The sequence below is a fragment of the Hydractinia symbiolongicarpus genome, chromosome 3 (genome assembly GCF_029227915.1).
Source record: "Hydractinia symbiolongicarpus strain clone_291-10 chromosome 3, HSymV2.1, whole genome shotgun sequence".
Lineage (NCBI taxonomy): Eukaryota > Metazoa > Cnidaria > Hydrozoa > Anthoathecata > Hydractiniidae > Hydractinia > Hydractinia symbiolongicarpus.
This window is the reverse complement of record NC_079877.1, coordinates 16,014,816-16,040,043: the sequence shown is the minus strand read 5'-3', so window position 1 is coordinate 16,040,043 and position 25,228 is coordinate 16,014,816. Positions and strand designations below refer to the sequence as shown.

The 25,228-nt window shown below is 33.6% G+C and overlaps 3 protein-coding genes across 3 annotated transcripts; 1 reads left to right on the top strand and 2 right to left on the bottom strand.

Moving 5' to 3' along the window:
• Positions 1-895: 895 nt before the first annotated feature.
• LOC130635437 (zinc metalloproteinase nas-14-like) lies at positions 896-4,310 on the bottom strand. The gene is made up of 6 exons (XM_057444769.1): positions 4,233-4,310; positions 3,605-3,724; positions 3,214-3,342; positions 2,398-2,436; positions 1,963-2,082; positions 896-1,124 (listed from the first exon to the last, which is right to left on the bottom strand). The coding sequence occupies exons 1-6, from the start codon at positions 4,282-4,284 to the stop codon at positions 994-996; spliced, it is 591 nt and encodes a 196-aa protein (XP_057300752.1). The 5' UTR covers positions 4,285-4,310; the 3' UTR covers positions 896-993.
• Positions 4,311-4,498: 188 nt separating this feature from the next.
• On the top strand, positions 4,499-9,957 carry LOC130635950 (nematocyst expressed protein 3-like). The gene is made up of 6 exons (XM_057445494.1): positions 4,499-6,443; positions 6,830-6,927; positions 7,862-7,888; positions 8,279-8,395; positions 8,911-9,054; positions 9,383-9,957. The coding sequence occupies exons 2-6, from the start codon at positions 6,834-6,836 to the stop codon at positions 9,652-9,654; spliced, it is 654 nt and encodes a 217-aa protein (XP_057301477.1). The 5' UTR covers positions 4,499-6,443; positions 6,830-6,833; the 3' UTR covers positions 9,655-9,957.
• A 703-nt stretch (positions 9,958-10,660) lies between these two features.
• On the bottom strand, positions 10,661-13,676 carry LOC130635436 (zinc metalloproteinase nas-14-like). Its single transcript, XM_057444768.1, has 4 exons — positions 13,516-13,676; positions 11,760-11,879; positions 11,463-11,588; positions 10,661-10,988 (listed from the first exon to the last, which is right to left on the bottom strand). Exons 1-4 carry the CDS (start codon positions 13,565-13,567, stop codon positions 10,699-10,701), a joined length of 588 nt encoding a protein of 195 aa, XP_057300751.1. The 5' UTR covers positions 13,568-13,676; the 3' UTR covers positions 10,661-10,698.
• Between the last annotated feature and the right edge of the window lie 11,552 nt (positions 13,677-25,228).

Here is a 25,228-nt window from a genome sequence, read left to right as displayed (position 1 = left end):
CGAAACTACCCCTAAAAATCTCTATGAAATCCTTATAATGGGGAAAATATAATAACTCCTGTTAGGATTATCCTTAGAACTTGAAACTTGCAACACAACTTTGTTTCATCAAGAAGAATCATTTTGAATAATTTGAGCACGTGACTAATCCGATTTCCCGATTTTATCGGATTTTACCCGAAAATCGAAAAAAACGGATTTTCAGGCAATTTTGGGCAATTTTTTAAACGATCCATGTAAAAACCGGAAGATATGTTAAATAACTTTTATTTAGCTTTTAGAAACTTCAAACAGAATGTAAATTCGCTCTAGAACAAAAGTAATTATATTTCAAGCAGATAGTGGCATTTTTAACAATTTTCAAGCTTCTGAAGACGTCACAGAAAATGTGCTGACGCAAGCAAAAGTTTATTGGTGCCATTTTGTTCCTTTTATGACGTAATATAAGTGTGCCAAGTTTGATTCAATTTGAACAACCCTATGAAGAGTTATTGAGGGGGGGGGGGGGGGGGGGGGGCGGAATCCGCCCCCCCGGTCATAGTATGTTCGAAAAACCCCGGACCGAATAGGGTTAATGTATCACTGTTCTTAGTATAAATGCAACTATATTTTGCTCTCTTTTTAAGATTCTTGCCAAATTTTTTTGCAAAATAAAAGCATTTTGGGACCTTATCCAATGGTAAATGTTCCAGGTACAGGCCTATTACATTTTTGGACCAGAGTTTTGGGAAAGTTTTTTTGGAAATTATGTTACGCTTAAAAAGAAACACAACTGATAGTGTGTATATGACGTGAGGCACACAGTATATACTATACTAAGCGCTTCGTTAGGAATTGTTGTTATTGATCAGACTTATAAATAGATTAACTTTCACCAGCAACTAATAATCAGATGTATGCTGATACATTTGTCTCATCAAGATATTTAGGCAGATTTTACATTTTACATTCATATAATATTCATTTAATTGACATTAACACACGCTGACATGATCATCGCTTGCAAGCTTTACAACAATATTTTGACATAAACATTCGATTTTTTTTGCACTGGTCCATTTTAACCCAACTGGAGCAGTTCTTTTCAAAATCATGGCATCCTGGCTTGGGTGTTGGTATTGGTTCTAAAAATGAAACTTGGTATTTCAATAGCAGTATGTTCTATTTCTATGTAAAGTTAAACAAGCGCGTTCGTATAAACAATAGCGTGAAAGCAGAGTGTAAGTGTTGCGGCTTTCATTGGTTTTCATGTAAACGTGTTTTATTGAATTAGCATGTCGCGTTCTTATCATCTCTTGTGTAGCAAGGGTGTCAAAGACTATCTACCATCACCGGAAATGTGTAAATCAAGCAAGTGGGTGTTAAGTAATGTCTTTGACTCTTAGCGTTGCAAACGAAAGAACAAATGAAGGACTCATTTTTACAGCTCTCATTGTGTCTTGTGTATAAATATAAAATCGTCCAACCGCAGAGTACCAAATATTTGTTTTTAATCACATGCCCCAAGGTCATAATCAACACAAAAATAATATTGCTTAGGTCTCTTTACTTTACAGGCCTCAACTGTTCCTCGCTTGTTGCTTATTGATTACCTGCATGAAAATGACAGGTTTACGTGTTTTCTTGCTCAATCAGACTGGAGCGACAATCAAAATCAAAGTTCCGCCTTAATCGCGTTTGTCATTGTGTGTGACATCGTATGACTTTTAGAACAAGGAAAGTCTCAGAAACTGGCGCTGTTTTTACAATCTCTGCTTTTTCATTTTTCTTTTAATCAACTCACTTTAGGCTGGCTATTGCCGACGAGCTGCTTCGTGTTTTTTATGTTTGACCCTTTTATTCCTTATGAGATATCGTTAATTGAACTTTATCATATGCCTGACAAAAGCTAAGCATTTCGTGCCCCATCAGATATAACAGAGTAAACAAGCTCATCTCACATTACGTTAAAAAGGTTCTTACTTCCATTGCAATAGCCACAAGTTTTTTTGCAATAATCATACATATAACTTCCCACACCACATACATACCATCCAGTTGATTTGTAGTAAGCACATTGATTGCTTTTGTCTTTGCATGCACCTATTTAACAGATTTAGCGTTGTCAGTATTTATCAAGATTTGGATCACGATTAGTTATTATAAGAAAAGTTAAATCTAAAATTGCCGCGAAATGTAACACTACAGATAAATAAATAAATAATTAAATTAGTAGTTAATTGAGTGAGGCTTAAACGATCCTTCGAGGGAGAAGTTTTTAAGGTTCAGGTTGGTTGGGTATTTGTGGAGGGATCTTTAAGAAAAAGAAGCGTTCATCGAAGCTACGATTTTGATGTGAATATTTCGATAACACAAAGTACTTATTCACTGTTTGGAAAGTGTTTAATGTGTTCATACCGCTTGATTTTGTTGTACTTGCTGACTTGGTTGGCGTTACTAAAATAAAAGAGTTTTACGCGTGTAGTATAAGCTTGTGCATGTTCCTTTTGCGAAATTTGTAATACCTTTACTGATGTTTCGTATATCATGAAAATTTATAAAAATCCCGTAAGTCCCGGGAAGAATGGACGCATAGATGTGCCATGACAAACTATCATCTACATACACCTCCCTTCCATATGAGCTATATGTAGGCGTTGCTAATATAATGTGGGGTGTAGTGTAGTGGGTTCGTCTGCAGCTCCCAACTCTGGGGACTGCAATTCGAATCCTGCTCGCTGTTAGGCAATATGTGAGCTACTCTTCTTCCATTTAACGTATAAATAAATGAATTAAAAATTCTGCAATTTTTGGTGATCCAATACAGAAAAAAATTTCGAATATAATACTTTCTTTTTTATATTAAAATTGGCAGTGCACTAGTGAATTAAATGTGAAATTGTTGAAAAAAAACTTTAAAAACTTATATCGCACTTTCACAAAGGTATCTGCCTACAGCAACTTTAGAAGCATCAAACAAACGCAACATCAAGACGAAAAATGTGTATGTTTTACAAGGCTACCTTCTCTATAACAATAGCCATTGTCTTTCTATCTACAAATGGTAACCACAGTAGGGACACATAAAATGCAGTACATATAGGACAGGCGAATCCGTGGATTTTTCCCCGACCACCAACTAGTTCCTTTCATAATCTGACATTTTAATACAGAATATATGTTTTGATATAATGTTTAAGAATGTATTAGAACAAAAAAACAACGATGTATTACCTCCTTGACAAGATTTGCAGCAATACTGTGACATGAACTTCGTGTTAGATTGACATTCTCCCATTTTTACCCATGTCTTGCAATTCTTTTCAAAGTCATGGCAACCAGATTTAGGTGTTGGTATAAGCCCTAAAAAATGAATTATTACATAGTAATTTGGAAAATAGGCGTTATGTGATTTTACAGTGTACACCAATCAAAGATTTAGTTCTTTGTTTTAAAACTGTAAACTAAACGAATTCGTGCACTGTTCGTTGTTGTGTTTGTGGCAAACATAAAAGCGATTATTTTAAAGACATTAAAGCAAAAATAAACAAAACTGACGTCTTGAGCTAGATACTTACTCCAAGCTACAATAATTGACTACTTTTAATTTTTATCAAATTCTTACCACCATTGCAGTAGCCACAAGTCTTTTTGCAATAATCATACATATAACTTCCCACACCACATACATACCATCCAGTTGATTTGTAGTAAGCACATTGATTGCTTCTGTCTTTGCATGGTACTAGTTCAAATAAAATAAATCTTTAAATGAAAAATCTCCTGCATCTATTCCGTATTAAAAAAACATCAATGGAGGTGTTTAGATTGCTTGTCTCGATATCCGGCAGAGAGTTCAAACAATTCTACATGGAGATGAATTTTGTGGATGAAGAGATGACATAAAATTTAACGATTTATAACGTTTTTCCTGAAATTTTCCTGAAAGTTTTGAAAAATGAACATTCGCGGGATTTCATTTAATACAAACTGTTTAGACTGCGTAAATAATTCTTTTCCCTGTTATTAAAACAATATGGGTAACTTTATCTGTAAGAACACAAAAAAGAATTTTGTTGCATTGCTTAATTATGGCAATTGACCAGACTGTAGCGCATTCATTCCAAACATTCTTCCCAGAGAGAAATTCAGAAACTTCTTTATCATAAACTCGCAAAAGTTTATCTAATAAGAATTTCGGAATTGATAATAGGCATAAAGCTTCGTTATGAATATGATAAATGAATAATTACCTGCACCCTGGGAAAGGGCAACCATAAAAAGAACAGCCACCAATAACATCATCTTGACAGCTTAATAAAGTTAATAAAGTCTTAAAAATATTTTTTTGTAAAAAGTAGCAATGTATTTTTCCAGCTGTGCATCTATTAAAACAGCTGTACAATTTAGGATAAAAAATTAATTAAAAGAAAGATAATTAACGCGCTTTAATCATTTTATAGATGATTTAATGCTCCAAATTAAATGCTATATTGGCATGCAGAATATCTGATCGGCATGAACGTCAAATTCTGTGACTGTTTCTGAATTTTTATTAGTAATAAATTTCACGCACTTGTTTTTTCTAGAAAAGAACGATATATATTTTTTGGTATTTATTTAAGCTCTTACTATATTTTTTCTCTGGGTTGTTGGATTTTCTCTTCTGTGTGTTGTATCGAAATAAATATCAATTGTATTCAATCTTTGGGATGTTGTAGACATCAATAGCGCTATTAAAAGAGGTTTGAGAGGAAGGAGCACATTTTACATGGGTAGCCTTACCAATGTTGAGAGATATATGTCTCTTTTTTCCACAAGATGCCATGGCTTAGGCGGAGAGTCCTGGAGTATTTAATGCTTATTTTGAAGTACGAAGACCCAATTAGGGTCCGCGATCTACTAGGAATCTCTTAGCAACATCCAACATCCAACATCGCACGCAGTGTACCATCTACTCCACCCCTTCCCCCCACATGACTTAAGGGGTATGTCAACATTTACTCGTCCATATTGAATCGGTGCCAAGGAGAATCACACCCGGTCTCCCGCACAAAGTGCGAGAGTTATAACCGCTAAGCCACGGCACCACCACATCGATTATTTTCACAATATCGATTCCAGACAGAGAAAACAACGATGAGAATTCTTTGGATTTAGAAAAATGGACATACATCCAAAGATGGTGAGTGTATCGTAAGTTAATCAGATTACGAAGGTGACAGTGGAAATATATTTAGCAGTTTGGAAAATGATATGGAAGATAGAAAGCTAATGTAAATACAAATTGGTTCCAATAAAAAAAACATCACACACAGTGGAATAGTTCGTTATGTTCGTCATTTTTTTTTATTCTTACTTTATATTTAAAAATTGCGAGCTACAAATTTAATGCGCGAAAATATTTAAAAGATTAATGAATTTAAAATCTGATTTAAATCGTCCGATAGTATAGCGACGAAATGTTTGGAAAAAAAATATTTATCAGGGGTAATTATTTTTTCAAAAAAATGTTTTGCCACCATTGTTGCTAATAGTGGCAATTCAGTGACAATTTCACACCTCCAATATATATGTTGACATCAGTAATCTGCTAAAAACTGCTTAGATGAATTGGTTGAAATAGACGGAAAAAAGGGAAAACTAAAGACAATTCGCAGTTCGTTCTTCTTTAGGTCGTTGAACCTATTGAATACCCTCCCTTCAGCACACGCACAATAGATAAATTCTATATTTATTCTAAGATTCATTCCTGCAACACTAGCAGTAAAGATTTATAAAGAAAATCGGAACAATGACATAATCCGGGACGAAAAAAGTGAAAGACAAAAGCTGTTTTCGTATGTCTTCCCTAAGATGTATTCCAAAGTTGTAGGTGTTATGCCGTTAGAACTGGCATGCATCAAAAGCTAGATTTTTACCGATTTGCCAGATTTGAGATAAAAAATAGTTTTAAAGTGGTAATAATAATAACAATATATTCAGAAGCATATTAAAACTAATAGAAACAAACATATAAAAACAAATATTCAAACAAAATTAACGATGATAATACAGACATTCACGAGGCGAAACATCTTTGCGGTGTCCTTGTACTTAATTAATTTAGCGAGGTCATATTTAGGGGAAATACCATTTGCCACTTAAACTGCTAATTGTGACACTGTATTTATCTGAAATATGTGAACAAAGATCTTGGTGGTAAGAATAAGCAATATAACTCTCAGCGGCATGTTCTTTACCGTTGAAGATGTTGGATTGTAATGTCAAAAAGGTGTGGGACAATATACTGTTAACTGAAAATATCAACATTTTGGTGCTTATTTTATCAGGCGGTAAAAGCTCGTATAAAAAGCTTGACTTATATATGTTTTTTAAATTGTTCAATTGGTAGCTTTTTTGTTTCTCTTCAGAAGACAACGATAATCACTTTCGGACAGCTAAACTGATTTGCCGCTGAAAAGGTAATAGAAACCTCTTTCGCACTAACGATGTTGTAGACAGACTAAATTCCTGGTAGCGGCGATATAAGTATTTATTTTGCCACCTTATATGGCGTCGTGAAAATCTATTATATCTTTCTTTAGCCGTAATATCTAAAGTTTTACTCTCTTTGTTATCGATTTAGCTTTAAACACACAAATTCATGTTTTGATTACGTGAAAATTTAAAAGTTTTATTTAAGTCAGGTCAAACGGATAGAGTATACTGTTAGACCTTGTGATGTGCTAATACCCTTTTGTAAACAACGGGAATATTTTATTCCAATCAGTTTTTTATTCCTCAACAGCGAAAGTTATCGCTTTATGTAGATCCACAGAATCTAAACGTAGTCATTTGATATATGCAGGTAGATGTTGAAAGACATGATGCTTCCAATACACCTTGTTACGCTGGCTTGTCTGGCTTGCTGTGTTCACTCCAGAGCTAATGTCAATTACTATTATCGTGAGTCACAATTCTTGTATTGTTGAGCACATGTATCGTTACTTCTTCATCAAAAATACTAATTGTTTACGTGTAACAGAAGAAAGCTTTTGAAAGGTTACAGTATAAGGTTTAAACATAATAATTCACGTAATAATTCCCTGTAAAGTTATCAAAACACGATAGTATGAACTTCTTCGCTGTGGATCTTAAGGATTACTTCATTTATTAAAAATCTGCCAAAAACCATTTTTGAAGCCTGGACATTTATTGGCTTTGTTATAAAATAACACAGGACAAGAAAGCACCACTTTGTTTTTGACAACAGAAAAAAAAATATTGTAGCCGGAAACTGGATGTTTCGGTGGATTTAAAAAGCTTTTCAAGAATTAAAACCCAGGCTGTGGAAAATGAATCCGGATTTTACCCTGAATTAAGGCTGACGAAGCCCGTTGTTTGTGTTGGAGAAAACACATTTGATATTAAGGAGTTAAAATTTTTATGCAATTAACTTATATAGTTTCATGGTAAGAAGTGTCTGCATTTAAATTAAATATATATACAGCTTTTTTTAACCTTAGATATTTCGAAGTCTTGATTTTTCAACTACTTTATTGGAACCTTCAACTTAACTTTTATTTTGCCCTGAATTGCTCGAACATCGTTTTTCCCTTTCCAGCCGTTCTACTTTCTATTTTTTCTTTCTAAACTGGAATTATTTTCAAATTTATTTTGCTCTAAAATCTCTTTGAAATACGTCTGATCCTTTGCTTTTGACTTCTTTTACATGATTTTTGCATTCCTATGCCAGTCTTATGGTCATACTGTGATATAAGATAATTCTCTCCTTACTATGTGAACCATATGTGTAAAAATGTTGTTAAAAAATGCATCTATATATATACCATATATTATGGTGAAAAAGCAATTCTTGATGACGATTTTATTCTTTTAGTGAATTCAGCACCGAAAAATACGACAGGTAAACGTTTTATTTGTTTTGCTGGTTTTATGAATAAAAAGTTTGGAGCGTAACAACACACTCGCTGATTCACTCGCTAAAATAAAAAAATGATAAGACGCAAATTAATGAAGACATGACTCGTGCAAGAATAAGCCATTACTAAAGAAGACATAAGCGAGTCGACAAATCCAATTTATTTACTGAAAGCTTTCGGCCGTACCTTTGACCATTTTCAGTCAGTAATACAAAGTTGTTAGCATATAACACGTAATTTATAAAAATGACAATATTCAAAATAAAAAATAGACTAAAAATAGACAAAATTACAATAATCAAAAAAGAAAAACTTGCTGGAAAATTGGTTCCACTGTGTTTTAAAACCGTTATAAATTTTTCCGTTTATCTTAGTGTGTCAAGATGACAAAGAAAGGTGTGGTTTTTACTGGTCACGTGGTTGGTACACATGTGGTGTTGGAGCAGTACTGTATGATTACTGCAAGAAGTCATGTGGATACTGTGAAAAAGGTAAGTGTGACCACGCTATTGTTTGTCTCTTTAAACTCTATGATCAAAATATTGACCACCCAGTTAGGAATTATTTTAGCATTTAATTATCGGGTTTGTTATTGAGTCACTAAAGCATGTAAGTACAGTAAACTATTGTGGTATATTTAATCATAACAAACTTGCATGTACCTGCTTCAAGGTTGTACTCGGCTTTGGAAAAGAAGAACTTACCGTAAGGTAAAGATATAACTAATTAACCATTTATTTTGAAAGTAATTAAAAAAATGAATCTGGAAACTGATTTTATATCTTCTCTTAGCAAAGTATTCGCAGGCATTAAGTACGGCTCTCTCCGTTCTACAACCGTGAACGCCTTGTAACCAGTACGAAGCTATCAATGTTGAGAACACACTTTCATTTGTGAATAAAATCATTGAAGCAAACATCTTCCGTATTAAAAACATTTTTTGTGCATTTGCAAATTCAACTCTTCTATGGCTAGGTGCACACTTAACTGGAATTTTAAATCGTAGATCCAATTCCAACAGTTCGTCCAGGCGAGTTATGCAAAGATTTTGAACCACAGTGTCCTAAATGGGCGAAGTATAAGGAATGTATTTATGCAAGGAAATTCACTCAAAAGTACTGCCCAAAGAGTTGTGGACTTTGCCCAAAAGGTTGGTAACGTATTCTTTGGTATTTGAAAATTTAAAGTTAAAAGTTGGTGTGAAACACTTACAAAGTAGATATTTAACGCTGCATTTGCTAAACCGCAAACCATTAAAACAAATTTTAAAGTCTCATGACCGATTATTGTTCGTTTGTACGTTTTTTATACCCGCTTTACGATCATCAAATCGAATGATAATAAAAAACAACTTTTTATTCTTTCCCTGATATTGACCGTCATCAGTGACGTCATAATATTGTTTAAAGTCCTTTTCCATCGTTGTAACTTTTCTTTCTCTGCACGCAACCAATGCAGTAGTTAGTATTGTAATTTAGACCGAAAGAAGGTCAAGAAACCAATTTTCAGATGCATTGATAAAAGTCCATTGTGCGCGTTGAAAGCGAGGTACAAATCATGTTTGCTTCAAAGACCCTACATGAGCGCCAACTGCAGAAAAAGCTGCAAAATGTGTTCACAAGATGGCTCGTGTTTTGATACGGACAGTTTGTGCAATTGGTGGAAGAAAAAGAATTATTGCAAGATGGAAAAATACCGAGAATACATGAGAAAGAAATGCCAATTCAGTTGTGCATTTTGTAATGCTTAAATTGATGTGTAATTAAAACACTTGTATATAGTTTGGATTTAACTCACGTAGTAAAGGATGATACGTTTCAGAACAATCAAAACAGTTTTGTTAGAAATTCTTTTAAACCATATTTTGACTGTAGATTTGTAACAATTGTCTTGAAATGTGTATTAAATTTTTTTACTGTCGTAGACTTTCTAAACAATCAAATGTAGATTGTAATATTTCGATACGAATTTTGCAATCTATTATTTTTTAACGATACGGTGTTGTACAGTTATCATGTAAAATAACTTTTTATGTGCTAGCCAGGATTTTCTTTCTAACCATTTCAATTTCATTTGAATTGTTTTCTCCTGCTACGTTAAATTAGGTTGGCTGACTATAGCGGCATTACTCCTGCATAAAGAAATCTGAAATCACCATTTTCCGTGGAACAACAAGTTTGAGTATTATTGGTCATTTAAGAATTTGTCCCACTTGAAATAGCAGGGGTATTATACGGAACAACTGCATAATAGCTGTGTAATAACATTTTTGAAACCAAAATGTACAGTTACAGGTATAGTTACACACTTCCATTTTTTATGCTTATAAGCGTATTAAGGGTAAGCTATTCCTACTAGGTTGTTGGCCAAATCAGAACGACAGGTTGATTGGAATGTGGTACCCCATGTTACTTATGATCAAGCACTGTTTTTACTATGCTATCGACTTTTTATATATCTACAATTTGCATTAAACAAACTGGCGACTTTATCAATTTTCTACTGATGTTATCAATTTTAACACTGTAAAAAGTTGCATTATTTTTGGGTATCATTATTTATTCACGAGCATAATAAATGTAATATTTGCAATCTGCAAATGATTTCCCATCCAACGATGGATAACACCTACAACCGTGATGGCAATTTATATTTTTATTCCTTCCACCACCTGTCACTAGAAAGTTAAGTTAGTTTACGCACGCCTTTCTATAATTCTGCAACAGGCTGCTCATGAGAGGGAAAACTGAACAAGATGAATATATAAACTTTATCTTTTGCCATAAAATTTACTTCAACAATTCAAACAAGTAAATTTACAATTTCTCAGCATCCAGTATTGGTATTCTGAACTGGCTTTACAATAACCCAGATCTTTATATTGTGGACAGTTGATATCTAAATCCAAACAATTCTTTCCTGGAGCACACATCTTACAAGTCAGCTTACATCGTTTGTACATTTCGACGGTATTGAATTTGCATTCACCAAATCCTTGTGTCTGACAAAACGAAGGTGATACATCTCGGCATTTAAGAGGTGGAGGCATTGTGGTTGTGGTTGTTGCTCTTGTGGTCACGGGAGCTAAAGTGGGAGGATATGACGTCAATTTAATGTCTGCGTTGTCAATAAAATATGTTAAGTGTAAGAAGTAGTCAAAATTGGTTTTAACCGTTGGAAAAATATTGATTAAAGGAGAAGAGATGTTTTCTGAGAGGTTTTAATTTTATTAAAAATATTCGATCTATGAATATGTTTGAAAATAATGTCGTGCAAAGAGTCATTTATTTACAAAAAAACAATCGTTTTAGTTTCTATTGGTACCGCTATTAAAGGGTGCTGCTAAAGGGATCCTAGTGCATTTAAGATTTCAACTTAAGTTAAAAAACTCGTGCCAGCACAGCAACACTTAATTAGACAACCACTTAAAAATTTATTTTTATGCTCATGCTAAACACTAAGAAAAAAAAGATTTACACTATTATAGTCCCTGGGCAGGATTCGGCCAGGGGTTCCCATTTCAGTGAAAACAAATGTAAAAAAAATAACATGACTTACCTTTACAAGCTTTGCAACAGTACTTCGACATGAACTTCGTATTCGACGTACAGTATCCATTCTTCACCCACATTGGACAATTCTTTTCAAAGTCATGACAACCCGCTGGTGGAAGTGGGATTGATCCTTAAATATACAACAACGAATGCGTAGTTTGTAATAAATATAAAAGTTTGAATACAATAATATAGAATAATAAATTAACTTGATATAACTTGTAATTTATGACAATGCAAAGAAGCTGTTTTGGAACAAACTCGCGCAAAAATTGAAATTCAAATCCATTTAACTTCTTACTTCCATTGCAGTAACCACAAGTCTTTTTGCAATAATCATACATATAACTTCCCACACCACATACATACCATCCAGTTGATTTGTAGTAAGCACATTGATTGCTTCTGTCTTTGCATGGTACTAAAGTGAAAATAAATATCGCTATTCCATTATTATTATGAATTTTATGCTATTTTAACAAAACAATTTATTCAGAGACATTTTAAAACTACTGAAGGAGCCGAGCAACTTACGTTTAAATTTAGACGAGCAAGCATGCAAAATATATTTTATGTGAACAGAAAACAATGGAACGAATGATTTAGCATCGTGTCTGACAGCCTTTTGAGCCTAGATGAACGACATTCAGTTACTACTTTAGCCAGCCAGCCTGCCAGCCAACCAGCCAGCCAGTCGTTTTAAAAAGGGGAAATAACCATTAAGAAGAAGATCTGATTTTTTTTTCGGAACCGTACTTTTGTGCTTAGAAAAGTGACATTTTTATTCTTAAGAATTATTGAATTGTTGAAAAAAGTCGCCTATCCTTTGATTTAAATTGGTAAAAAATTAGATATACGTACAACAAAGGAGAAAGAGGCTATATGATATATATAATAGAAGAATCAATGTTGGGAACAAACAGAAAGTAATCTAACTTTTCAAAATATGCAGGATTTCTTACACTACAATAATACTAACTTCTGCGGGTCAATTTTCATAGCCCTACCGGGCTTTATTGACTTGGTAAAGGCCCGGGGCCATTAAGTTTCTTCGAGAACAGCAGAAAGTTTGGTCGTAAAACTTGGCCAGTGCATAGTTTTATCCTATTCCAATAAAAATCGCAACAAAAAATTTCAACTATGACGTTATCACTTTCAGTATGACGTCATAGATGAAGGGGTACTTTTTGTCAAATTCCGGTCTGCAAAATATGCCACCTGTTTTTTGCATCAAATAATTAATACAATACTTCATACATTCCACCAAACATTCAAGGTATAAATCAAAATTTGAAAAAACGTCATATGTACACTTTATATATATGGCATATGGAAGAATAAAATTTCAGATAGTTTAGTCCCTGAAAAAAATGTATTACCCCCGTCATTATGATTGATTACACTCGAACAATTTTGATCCCCGTGATACCAGATAAATGTTATGAAAAGTAACGGACTGGGCAAGGATTGTAGAGCATTCCAAAAACAGCACATTAAATATGCAGAGGGCCATTATGCACCATCGTAAAAACTAAAGATTTTAGATTATTAAATTTTTGATAAAAAAAGTTTTGTCTCAGCATTATTTTTAAAATATTCCTAAATTTGGAAAATTAGGCCCGATATAAAAATGAATAGTGTGGGCTAAAATAATTCACTTAGATTCTGACAGATAACAAGCAAAGCGTTTTAATACAGACATGGTAAAAATGATATGAAAACTTATGACGTGTGTGCTCACTCCTTCATGTACATCAGTTCTTGCTTAACATTTTTACAAATAGAGGAATCGCACGCAAAAACGAAGTGAAAAAGGCAAAAATGATAATGAGCACAAATGTGATGAATAACTAAGTAATATGGGTAAAATAAGCAAGCAAAATATAATAATAATAACAAATGCAAAGAGGAACACCAATAAAAAAACCCAGCACCAGCACCACCAGTACCACCACCAACAACAACAACATCAACAAAAAGAAGACACCAAGGCAAATAAGTGAAAACAAAAACAAAATAGACAAAAACAAAAAATAATATGAATAAAAAATATTTACCGACTGCAGAATTAACAGCAGCAATTAATCCGATCACAAATATAAAAAGCATGATCAATTTATTTCTTTGCTTATACTTGTTATTGTAACTTTACTAATACGAACTGTTTCTCTTTTATATTCGTGTGTAGATTTTAATTTGTACGTAAACACTCTTAAAAAGTAAACAGAGCTGTTTAAACAAAAAACAATTTAATATTTTTTTCTTAAAAGGAAATTTTCACTGTTTCAAATTTTGTTGTAGTTATTTTAATTCCAAGTGTTAAAAAAGATGATGTTAACAATGAATATTTTGATGTTTTAGAAGGATGAGGTCTTTCTCTATGATTATTGATCCATTTTTTTATGATTATTAAGTTTGATAGCTTTAGTTGTAATATCGTGATGATAATACAAAGAGTAACATATTTCCTGTTTTTACAATCAACATCAACGAGACAGTTACATTTTATATGACGCACATTAATTATATAGATTTGCGTCAAAAAAACGGAAGTGCGAAATCAGATAGAATAAAATTCAATTATTTTGATTGGAAACGTACTGTAGTCAAAATTGCCTACTCGAGACACTACGTCGATTATATGTAGGCCTCTACAAACATAAACAGCGTCATAAATGCGCTTGTTTCACTTTTACAATGTCCGTATATGGCACAATCAGCTTCACGGCCTAAGGGGGTCAAAGGGGGATTTATTTCAACCAATTATTTTTCAGCTACAATCTCTAACTGTAATTCTTCTAAAACCAGGGTAAAACTAACATTTTTGCCAAGCCGCGTCAAAAAATAAGGGAAATCAAATAGCAGTTTTCAAGGGATACTAACCTACAGTAGCATTTAGAGGGAAATAAATTAAGTTCCCTTAACTTGAGACAATTCGACTGAGTAATTTGCATCTCGATTTAGAAAAAAATGAACACAATCAATTTCTTGTTTTGTAAATTTCGTATATGCTGTTGTTTTTTTAATCATTTAATGAAGGGTTCAAGCTTACAACTTACATTACTGCCTCTTAATATTCTCTTACCCGAAGCCTAAAAAATTTCAGTCCACGTCAGAATTAGAGGAAAATACATCAAGTTTATAAATACCGCGTTAATAATTAGAGGAAATAAATTACAATTTCATACCCGCCATTGCTAATCCGCCTTAATTAGAGGACGTGTTGATTAGAAGAATCACAATACTAGAGAAGCGGAAAACGCAAAAACTTAATCTGTGCCATTTATTTAATGTTGTAGAATGTGGGTGTTTTTAAAATTCCACTGATAATATGTTTGGAGTTGTCAAACATTTATAGGAATACATATAGAAGGCAAATGTGTATAGTTTTGTACAAACTTTTCTACCATTCTCTCCCCTTTTTTTTTGCTAACTGCTCCAAGAATTAAAAGCTGCCAAGTCAAATCGCACCAAAACAAATTAAGCCAATCGGCTGTGCTCGTTAAAATATTCATGGTAACTCTTCTCTAACAACCATTCCTCCCAAACCTTGGGACAATAGGTGGTTGTAAAGAATTTCAATTATCGTGCTGTCTTGAATGTAAATATTACGTATTGTGACAACAAATACTGAAAATAATCACCGAATAACCGAAAATAAAACTTTAAGAAAGAAACTAGTGTCACAGGAATTAATAAAGCATTTCTAAAATGGCCATGTTTATATGGGTGGCATGGCGGGCGGAGATAGAGAAGTTGTAGCGCTTTCGACTTGTAATCATAAGGGTTTCAAGTTTGAGTCCGCACTTGGGCGCTCTTTAAATGTAGTGTTGTCAGCCCGTTTGGGGCCAACTACTGACGGAAACCGGATTGTCTGGCAAGCAAGCAATTGACAGTAATGCTATAGCTACGCACTTACTTAAATTATGTTTGAACAGTTTTATAAATAGTGGAAAGCAAAAGGCGTCCAGGCCAGACCATCCTACGAAATAATGTTGTACGTCACCCACCCATTGCAAACAATCTGCATCCGAATATCTCGCATTTGCTGTTGTCATTTAGCCCGTAAAAAATATTCCGGGTTGTCGTAAAGACTCAAATAAGCGCCCAGGCGCTAATTCAATATTTCAGGAGTCAGGGGGAGAGCGCTTATTAGAGGGGGCGCTTAATCGAGGGGGCGCTTAATTGAGGGGGCGCTTAATCGGGTCTTTACGGTATTACTTTCACGCATACATCATATGAGTTCTGTTCGAGCCGTACATGTTACAGTTAACTCTCGGTAACTCGAACCTCCCAGGGACCAGGGAAAACAGTTCGACTTAACGAATGTTTGACTTAAGCGAAGCTCCCGTTAATTCGAACTTGGACAAAAATGAGATATTAGTTCGAGTTAAGGCGATGTCAGGACAAAATTGTATGGTGGACATTTTAAAAAACAGAACTTATAATTTAAAAGAGGACTGTAACTTGTAAGGAAGTAACTTTTGTTACGTGCAAGAATGTATTTATTTTCTAACCTTTTTTTTCCAATTCTCCAGCCATCCATCTGACGCTTTAAAATTTGTAAGATCAGCAAATTGAAGAGCCTTCTCTTTTATCATATTGCCATCAAAGGGAACATTTTGGCTCCTTTGTAAAGAGAACCATTTAAGAACAGCTTCCATTATCTAAGAATTTTGCTATTGTATTCTAATTTGCCGTGACAAGTTTGAAAACCACGGAGAAAGTAATTGCTTTGTTGTAAATTAATGTACGGCAAAGTCACGGTCAATTAAAACTTGTCTATATAATAATACGAAGAGTGTGTCCGTCTGTCTGTGTCAGGCAGAGTGGATTATATTTTTACAATTTTCCTTTAAAGCGTCTATAATAGATCCCCTATAAAAATGTTCTGCATTTTATAAACTTTTTGTTTACGATTATAATTGGCTAGAACAAATCATGTGATAAAATAAAGTGATTGCATTAGTTGGGAATTTTATTGCATGCTAATTTAAATTTACCGTGACAGGTGCTTTTTTATAAATTATTGTGCGAGTAAAGTTGTCCATTTCGTTCAACAGTTTTAGTTGATTGTTTGTGTCTTTTAAATGAAATTGACAACAAACATACAATAAATTTTAAATATTTTTGAGTGGATTCCTTCACGGGGTTTCATTTTAAACGTTTTCTTTTCAGCCTGAAATTATCAACAAACCTTTTTGTGATAAGAAGCACAATAAATTTAAGTGGATTCTTCCACGGGTTAGCTAGCAGAGCTATCTTTAATGCTATATAAGACCATGTTCACACATTGCGGATAGGTTTCAATCCAGGATCGTTTTGTTCCGGAATGACGTGTGAACATGTTTTTCAAAAAAAACAGCGAAGCGGAATCATTTCCATTTTTATAGCGGAACGGAATCATTCCGTTTCGCAAGACCTATCCGCAACGAAAATCATTTCGGAGCGACATCTATGCGCAATGTGTGAACGTGGTCTAAATCAACACTTTCATGTGATTCGAAATTACTTCGTGTAAAAATAGAGAGGAGGCGACTATGGAAAGAATGAAGCAGGTGTTCGGGTGGCTGATACCAATTATGCTCATGCTAATTTTCGTACATGTGACCGGGATTTCGAAGGTACGTTATGTTTTTTTGCCATGGCTTTTAATTTAATATCACAAAATTAAGATTTTGAATAGAGCTTTAGTAATGAGAGATGAACCGCGATTTGCTTTTGACAATTTTTTAAACTATTTTTTTTTAAATCAGAAGGCTTTTTCTGTCTAAAATATTTGGCCAAAAAAACTTTTAAGACTGTTAGGGAAATCTTGGATAAACTACATTTCCGAGTTTTTCCGAATTTGTGTGAAGCGTTTTGAAGGCTTTTTCAAAGTTTATTTGCGTACTCGTACACCATTAACATAAGTAATACTAGGAGAGACTCTCTTTTTCCATTTCAGGCTCTGACTTACTGATTTTGGTGACCTTCTAAGCAACGATGATTTCCGCCATAAAGAACACGAGTTTGCACAAATTGTTAAGGATTACAAAATGCTTCTTACCACGGAAGATAATTTTCAGAACCCATGCAAAATCTTAGACACATTAGTTACATATGGCAAGTATTTTTTTTTGTAAGCGTAACGCTTATAAGCATATTCAGGCTCAAATCAGCCTTCTGAATCCTTCAGATGTTTGTTTTTTCTATGTGTTATGGGTTTTTTAATTAGACACATTGCCTATGCACAATATCTAAAATTGGCCATACTTTTAGTTTTGTTGCAGTTCCTTTAAAGTAAAAATGGGAACATTTACTCTTATCCATATAGCTCATAAGGCAACGTTCAAGTTTTTCATTTGTTTCTCAAATAAGTATAACGTAAGCATACTGTAAGCCTGATTGTGTTTCTTTGCATAAGCATAATCAGACATAATAAATTTTTTACTTATTTATAAAAAATCAAGTTCCTTAATTTTAGGTTCGTGTATGGCTACCCTCCCACAACATACTAAGTCCAAACGATGTTAGAAGCTACGCGCACATGATGTTGCAAAAGCCCGTTTTGTGGTACAAGATAACGTAGAAAATCAAAAATCAACAATTGGTTTACCTTTCAAATTTATATCTTTCTTGAACCAGACGAAGAATTGGGTCGCCTTTTACTACTTGGTTGACGAATTCGAATCAAGATACTTTTGAAAACCATGAGCGTTAACCATGAGCGTTAGCATCCTTTTTTATAAGGAGTACGAACTCATCTATACAACTTTTGAAGCTGCCATCAAGGTAATTACTTAGAACTCCTTCGATAACTGAAGTCAATATGATCATATGCAGCAATGACCTCTTTCGTATTCGCAGGTTTTTCATTTTATATTACGTAAATCATGGTTAAGATCCTCATAAAAAGTTATATACTAAACAATTCAAATTATACATCAAATATACAGCCCCCTACGACCGTTTAGCTACCTATTTTCTATATCCAAATCATTTATTTAAAAACGAGACTTGGAATCGTAAGGCGACAAATAGAAGGCCGTTGCTACAATATGCACGCCCCTAACTACAAGAATACTGAAAAATACTGAAATTGTCTAATAAAAAAGATTTGTCTTTAGAGCTCACTTGCTCCAAAGTATTACTCTATAAACACAAATGGGAACACGATGATACTTTCAGTCTATTCGTTCTAACGATACATGGGCATTTCGTAAGGTTACTAAACGTGGTAAGTATCAACTTCAGTTTTAACCCTTAAAGGACGCGTCCTGGAAATAGCCGTGCAAAAATCGGGAAAGAACAGCCCCACCGTTGAAACGCCATAACTCCCGAAGATTAGGTTATAATAAAAAAACGGATGATTTAGGCTCACCAAGGTTTCGGAAAGCTGATTATTTGTTGACTGAAAAAACGCGCTTCTGTTTGGTTGTTGATATGGCGTATGCATATGCTCGATTTCATATGCATGTGTGCGACTTTTGCGCCTTGATACACACAAAGCAATGGTGTTTTCACTATTTTGCTGAAAATTTTCCAAAGCAAATCGTGGTTCCTATTCAGTGGATGGACTGGTATCAGTGGAAACAAATTATGACGAAATTATGGAAAATATTTTATTAACAATCTTTGGAAAGCAAGTCTACTGTGTTGGGGTTTGAAATAATATAATCGTCGTAACGATTACTTTAGTGGGCAATAATTCGTGTTGTTGCCAGCAATGTAAATATTATTTCCTTGCCTTAACTGTTCAGTTTTTCTTGCCTTAACTGTTCAGTTTTTGATCTCTCAACACTGATCGTTAGATGATCGTCGTAAAAGTTTAATCTTTTGCCTATAATTCGAGTATATCGCTTACTCTCATGAAACCGAAAAAACCTACGACATGAATCACTAAGAATTCTAAAAATGTGCCAAGTTCACGGGTTCGACATCATGTTTATCTACGTGAAAGCGTTCGAAACAACATGGGTGTTTAGCCCCTTCGAAAGCAAGATTTACAAAGGGATGATCAGTCGGTCATTAAATTGGTATCCCATATTAATTCGTAAAAAGCACTTAAAATAGCACCCCGCCTTTTGCCTTCTTTTATTAGACTGTTCAAATTTGTAGCCACATAAAAAGGTTTCCCTGGTAAATGGGTACAAAATGACTTCCACGATTTCCAAGCTTTGTCGTATTTTGTTCCGGTTTGAGCTAGACAAGTGATCAAGTTTTCCAGCTTACGTTCTGATACTAAATGTAATATTTTTTCTATATCAAACTATACATTTTTAACGATTAAATCTTGCACTTCGTAAATAAAAATATAACCTGATTTAAAACAAATTATTATACATGAAAACACAATTTTTAAACGTCTAAGCAAACAATATATACGCAGCTTTCTGATTTCATCTGTCTTAGGTGGTGTATTTAGTTCTTTAGATGCCTTTCTCCGTTCGTACACCAAAATTCACTGAAATCTGCTAAAAACTCCTCTCGGGTGGTGCTTTAAAAACTCGTTGAAAACTGTATTCTAAACGCTTATTAAAAGAGATGCAGAAGCTACAAATTACAAACATCTATATATCAAGCCAATGTCCTAAAATTTACGTGCCCCCTAAAAGCAGAATTCTCACAAATACTTCTAAAATATGGATTAAAATAGTAAATTCGCTTGCCGAAGTCACGAAATTTCACAAGGTTAATTTTTAATAACTGTTTAAAATACATCTTCATAACATTTAACAAATTTTTAATTGCTGCGTACGTGTTTCAATTAAAAGCATTAATAAACCGAACTAAAAGTTCACATAGATTATTAATTATCGCACATGATGCGTACATAAAATCATTACGCATTAACATTTTGCTGAACAACCTTTACGCACTTGGACAATTAGATCTTAATCGTTTTTTATTTTCGACTTTCTTTTGCATTGGAAACTACGATTGAAATCTTTCGAACCAGAAAAATAGAAACAAAAAAATGCATATTCTAGTGGAGTCACTGGCACTAGCAGAAATTGTTGAAGCTTTAAAGGAGAACTAATAAAAAACATACATATTTTTTTTCTAATTAAAACGTTCTTACATATTACAAAAACAACATGGCATAAATATACATTAACGGTCACCGCCATTGTCAAACAAAAGTCAACTAGGTTCGTACATGTTGATTTGTGACGTCACACCGCGTACATAACTCAACAGAATTTGTAATACGATGGATGAAGATTCAGTCACTTCTTCGTCTTCTAAGAGTAATTTAAATTGATCGCGAGATTCGAGCGATGAAAGAGACAAGCTAAATTCTAGTAGAAAAACTTTCTCGTAGAAAAAAAAAATCCAAGAATTTAAGATGCAAAAACAGGTAGAGAATATATATCAACTTTGAGACTGTTTTTGTTTTGCTTTGCTTTACAAAAAACACTTCCAGTACACTCATTGCGCTTATGCGTTTGAGCTGTTGTTTTTGAAACTAGAAAATTAAAGCACCTGTCGTCTTTCAAGATGTTTTAATACAAAATATAACACAAGAAAAATTTCACAATAAATTCAAATACACGTAATACTCATATTTTTCAAGTGATAAACTTATGTCCAAAACTATATTTATGACAGTAATAAATTATTTATTCTCGGAAGATATTTATTTTAAAACATGATAAAAAAAATTACTTTCAGACAATCAAAAAGACAGTTTTTCCCGTTTAAAATTCCTTTGATTCGTTCATCCGGAATACGTTTTTTTACATCCCCGCGGTATTACGTGAGACAAGTTAGTAATTTACCGAACAGAAAGGCCTTATTGACACTGTCATGGCGGCGACCGTAGTACTAATTTAACCTCAAATATCTTGTCAACCAAACCTCACAAATATAAAAAAAATTACACAGTTCATATTCATTCTAAGCTCAACTTGTTATGAATTGTTAGTTCTCCTTTAACAAATCTTTCATTCATCTTTTTAGTCATTTATATGGACATAAATAACAATGAAAGTAAGAGACACTTTTTGTAAACTTTGTGTATCAAGGTGTGTGTAACTATGTGTAACTTGTGTTTTGCCATTATAACTTCTAGCACGGTGAAACTTTCCACTCCGAAGCCGTACAAAAATCCAGTTAGCCCACCAAATGTTATATTAAATTTCCAATACAAGAACTGATATGGGCAAAGTAGTTGAGGGGATTACTCCAGAGACTAAAATTTAAAGATTCTGCCCACAAATAATTACACATATATTTAAACTTGATGTTAAAACTCAAGATCTCAAGTTATGTCAATGCTCGTGGATGGCTGCAAGGCAAATATGATTGCTGTGAGCAACGAAGGGTGATTACCCGTGGATTTTCTCCACGGTTAAATTCACTTTAATTTTTTCATACGCTTACGACTATTTTGGTTAAATTCGCAGTTATTAAAATTTAAAGTTACTACCGACGAAAGCTTGATTTTTTTTTTAAATTTTACCTGCATTCTTGCAAAACTGACTTCCTCAGCCTTCAAAATGCAAATGTTTAACCAATAGACGCTGTATTCCTATTTTTAAAAGTAGGCAAAAAAATTCCAAGTTTAAAAAACATTAATTCTGGCACCAGCTCGTTAAAATCCACCCACAGTTTCAAAAAATACATAACTAGTCTTCCAGACCAACGCTACTGTTAATACTAGTGTTAAAGATTTCTTTGCGAAACCATCAAAAAAAATTAAGATGGAAAAAAATTGTGTAAGTCCGGTGTACAGTTTCGTATTTAAGAATTACGCGGTTAATTTTTAATAAAATTCACATAAGATTATTAATTGTGCGACATGATGCGCACATAAAATCATTATGCATTTAAAATTATGCTGAGCAACTTTTTTTTTACATTTTATCGTTTTACTATTTAATTGTCATGGCATCAACCTATTGCCATTTTCTCAAATTATTAGATAAGCTTTTGTGACATTGTTTAACCCTTACGCACTTGGACAATTAAGATCTTATTCGATTTTTAATTTCGACCTATTTTTGCATCAGAAACTACGAATGAAATTTTCAAAACAACAACAACAGCGTTACAAATTTCCTATCGAAACCATAAATGAGCAAAAAAATTGTGCAAAAAAATAAATGATGCAAAAAAATTGTACAAGTACCGTGTACAGTTGTGTTTCATAATTCTAGATTAATTTTTAATAACATTTTAAAATATCTCTTTATAAAGCTTCATCAGTTTCAGTTGTTGCGCATGTGTCTCAATTAAAAGCGGTAATAAGCCGAATTATAAATTCACATAGATTATTAACTCTCCCACATGTTGCGCGCATAAAATCATATACTGATTGATATCTCTTTTTTTTGTGATTGTCCAGTTTCATCGACTATCGGAGAAAAGAACGCTAAGCGTTGAACTTTAAACTTGTCTATGTGAACAAAAAGTTTATCAAAAGAAGTCACCGCTTTCTTTTCGGCAGCAACGATGCAGAGAAGACTGGTCTGTAACTTGTAAAACGCTGGATGTCAACAATTACTTGACAGAATGGACACAAAAAGGAGCAAGTTAAAGCAGGTTAAATCATAATATTAGGGGGGGGGGGGCTCACAAACCACTTCCTTTCTTCAAGCTGAGAAAAATCACCCTCCTTTTTCGAAAAAACGGTTGTAATCAACATTAACAGAGTTCTAAAACAAACCAGGAATATGTTAGAAAATTAAAACTGCTTCTTAAATATTACGTGGCTCCCCTAATAATATTTCTAGGGTATAAAATGTCAAAATTAGGAATTTGTCAAAAAGTTTTTAATTTTAATAAAAAATTCTATAAAAGTGGAGAAAACGTTTCCTGCGGTCACCGTCCAGTTAACTAATTGTATACTTATAAGTTCTGGTTTGTAATTTTAAAGTTATTAGAGATGTAATTAAATTGAATTTCTGCTTCCATCACGTAGTTTCGACCATTAATTTTAATAAAAATTAACCATAGTTAGTAATCGTGTAGGTGATTGCTTTATTCCCAATGCAAAGTATTCCGCTTTCTAAATATACTTTTTGTTTTGATTTACACAACTTATAGAAAAAATTATCTTCACAAACTCAAATTGTTATTTTTAACATGTTGAATTGACCGGCAGTAGAAAAGCAGAAAAGATTTAATAACATGAGCCCTGTTTGTTGGATGTTCCATAATACGAAAGAGTAATAAATATTTAAGTCGCTTTTTATATATCAAGACCATGAAAATCCATAGGTGAAGAAGCCCTATGTAAGAATGCTGCAAATGAAAACATACGTTCTCCCGAATGTCAGGAAACATCATCTGCAGTCCATCGTTATTTTGATACATAAAAGAACAACATTCCAGTGAACTGGTGTTAGTATACTCTTTAGTGCCTTGAAAATTCCACAGTGGAGCTAATTCTGAATCATTGCCGCTTGTCACAGAGTATCATAATAATTGAACGTTTTAGCTACAAAATATCACTAAAAAAACAACAAAAGCGCATATCTGCTACAAGGTAAGAAGGGCTGAAAATTGCGAATTTCGCGGAAGAATTTTCGCGATTTCAAACTGAATGCCATATTTTGCAAAACAAATTTTCACGAATCTAAAAGCTATAAGAAATTTTACGAACAGTAAATCTGAAAATTAGAGAACATTTTTCAGAGATCTTTCCGATACCAAAGTAGGTCAGAAAGCAATTTTATTGCGATCAGAAAGTCTTTACAATCATAATTTTCGCGAATGTGCATTTTTTTTATTTCAAGAATTGGGAACTATTCGTAAATTTCGCAGAATTTATTTTTGCGATTTAGGGCAAGATTCACAAATATTTTTTTTCACAAAAATTTATTCCCTCCAGGTATTGTTTTTTCTATAAAGCATATTTCTTTGTGTGAAAATGTTGTTTGCATTTTCCACACATTCGCTACAATCTCGGACAAAAATATAAAGACAAAGGCAGTTTTTCAAACAGTCAGTGCTCTGCAGCGGCAGGCTGCAAAGTCGATACTTTTTTGCACACGTAGGCCGGGCAGACAGTGTCAAAAATTTGCTAATTATATTCTCTAGTACGGCCACACACCAAAATAGTCCACGTCGGGGCCCACGAAGACTCCGAAATTCGTGAAAAATGGCCATGCTGACGGCAGCAACAATTAGAACATTTTAAGAATTTGGAATTTACCAAATAACCTAAGATCCTAAATTCACTCTAAACATTGACAATTTTGACAAGTTCAAATTTTTTGATCAAGATTGTAGATAAGCGACGCGAAAATTTTAAAATTTCACATAAAAATAGTAAAGCAGATTTGAAATGTTTAAATATTTATTCTACGTACCCTAAATTTTTTTACTCAAAGCAAGAAAAATCTCCGCCTGCTTCCTTACAGCATTGAGCTTTCTCATTAAAATCATCGTCACGTGCCTGAAATGTTCAATCTTGTTTCTAGGACTACTTTCAGCTCTCGAAAAGTGGATAACACAAAACGGGAAGCCCTGGCACCGAGGTTGTATAATTTGTATAAAAAAATTTGTATAACTACCATTTGCTGTAGAGGTTCAAGTGTATCTTAATATGTTGTCCTCATGTGATTTTAACTTAATTACTTGACCTTAAATTGGGAGCAATTAAATTATGATCGTCATTATCCGACTAGCGGCCTTAAGAATATTAATAACATGGCAACAATGATGTGAAGTCGTTTACTAGTGGAACAACGCAGCGGAAGAATCTAATCGCTCTTAAAATATTCATTAGAAAGTGGCATGGGGACAAGGAAATCCATGACGCTAAAAAGTAATGTGGTT

Excerpts from the sequence above, each read along its gene's own strand:
- LOC130635437 (XM_057444769.1), bottom strand. The coding sequence starts at position 4,284 with ATGATGTTATTGGTGGCTGTTCTTTTTATGGTTGCCCTTTCCCAGGGT. Across the intron at positions 3,725-4,232 it reads TGCCCTTTCCCAGGGTGCAG|TACCATGCAAAGACAGAAGC; the intron begins GTAATTATTCAT and ends TATTTGAACTAG. Across the intron at positions 2,083-2,397 it reads AAGTACAACAAAATCAAGCG|GTGCATGCAAAGACAAAAGC; the intron begins GTATGAACACAT and ends TCTGTTAAATAG.
- LOC130635950 (XM_057445494.1), top strand. The coding sequence starts at position 6,834 with ATGTTGAAAGACATGATGCTTCCAATACACCTTGTTACGCTGGCTTGT. Across the intron at positions 6,928-7,861 it reads TAATGTCAATTACTATTATC|TGAATTCAGCACCGAAAAAT; the intron begins GTGAGTCACAAT and ends TTATTCTTTTAG. Across the intron at positions 9,055-9,382 it reads TTGTGGACTTTGCCCAAAAG|ACCGAAAGAAGGTCAAGAAA; the intron begins GTTGGTAACGTA and ends ATTGTAATTTAG.
- LOC130635436 (XM_057444768.1), bottom strand. The coding sequence starts at position 13,567 with ATGCTTTTTATATTTGTGATCGGATTAATTGCTGCTGTTAATTCTGCA. Across the intron at positions 11,880-13,515 it reads TGCTGTTAATTCTGCAGTCG|TACCATGCAAAGACAGAAGC; the intron begins GTAAATATTTTT and ends TTTTCACTTTAG. Across the intron at positions 10,989-11,462 it reads CTGTTGCAAAGCTTGTAAAG|CTCCCGTGACCACAAGAGCA; the intron begins GTAAGTCATGTT and ends CTCCCACTTTAG.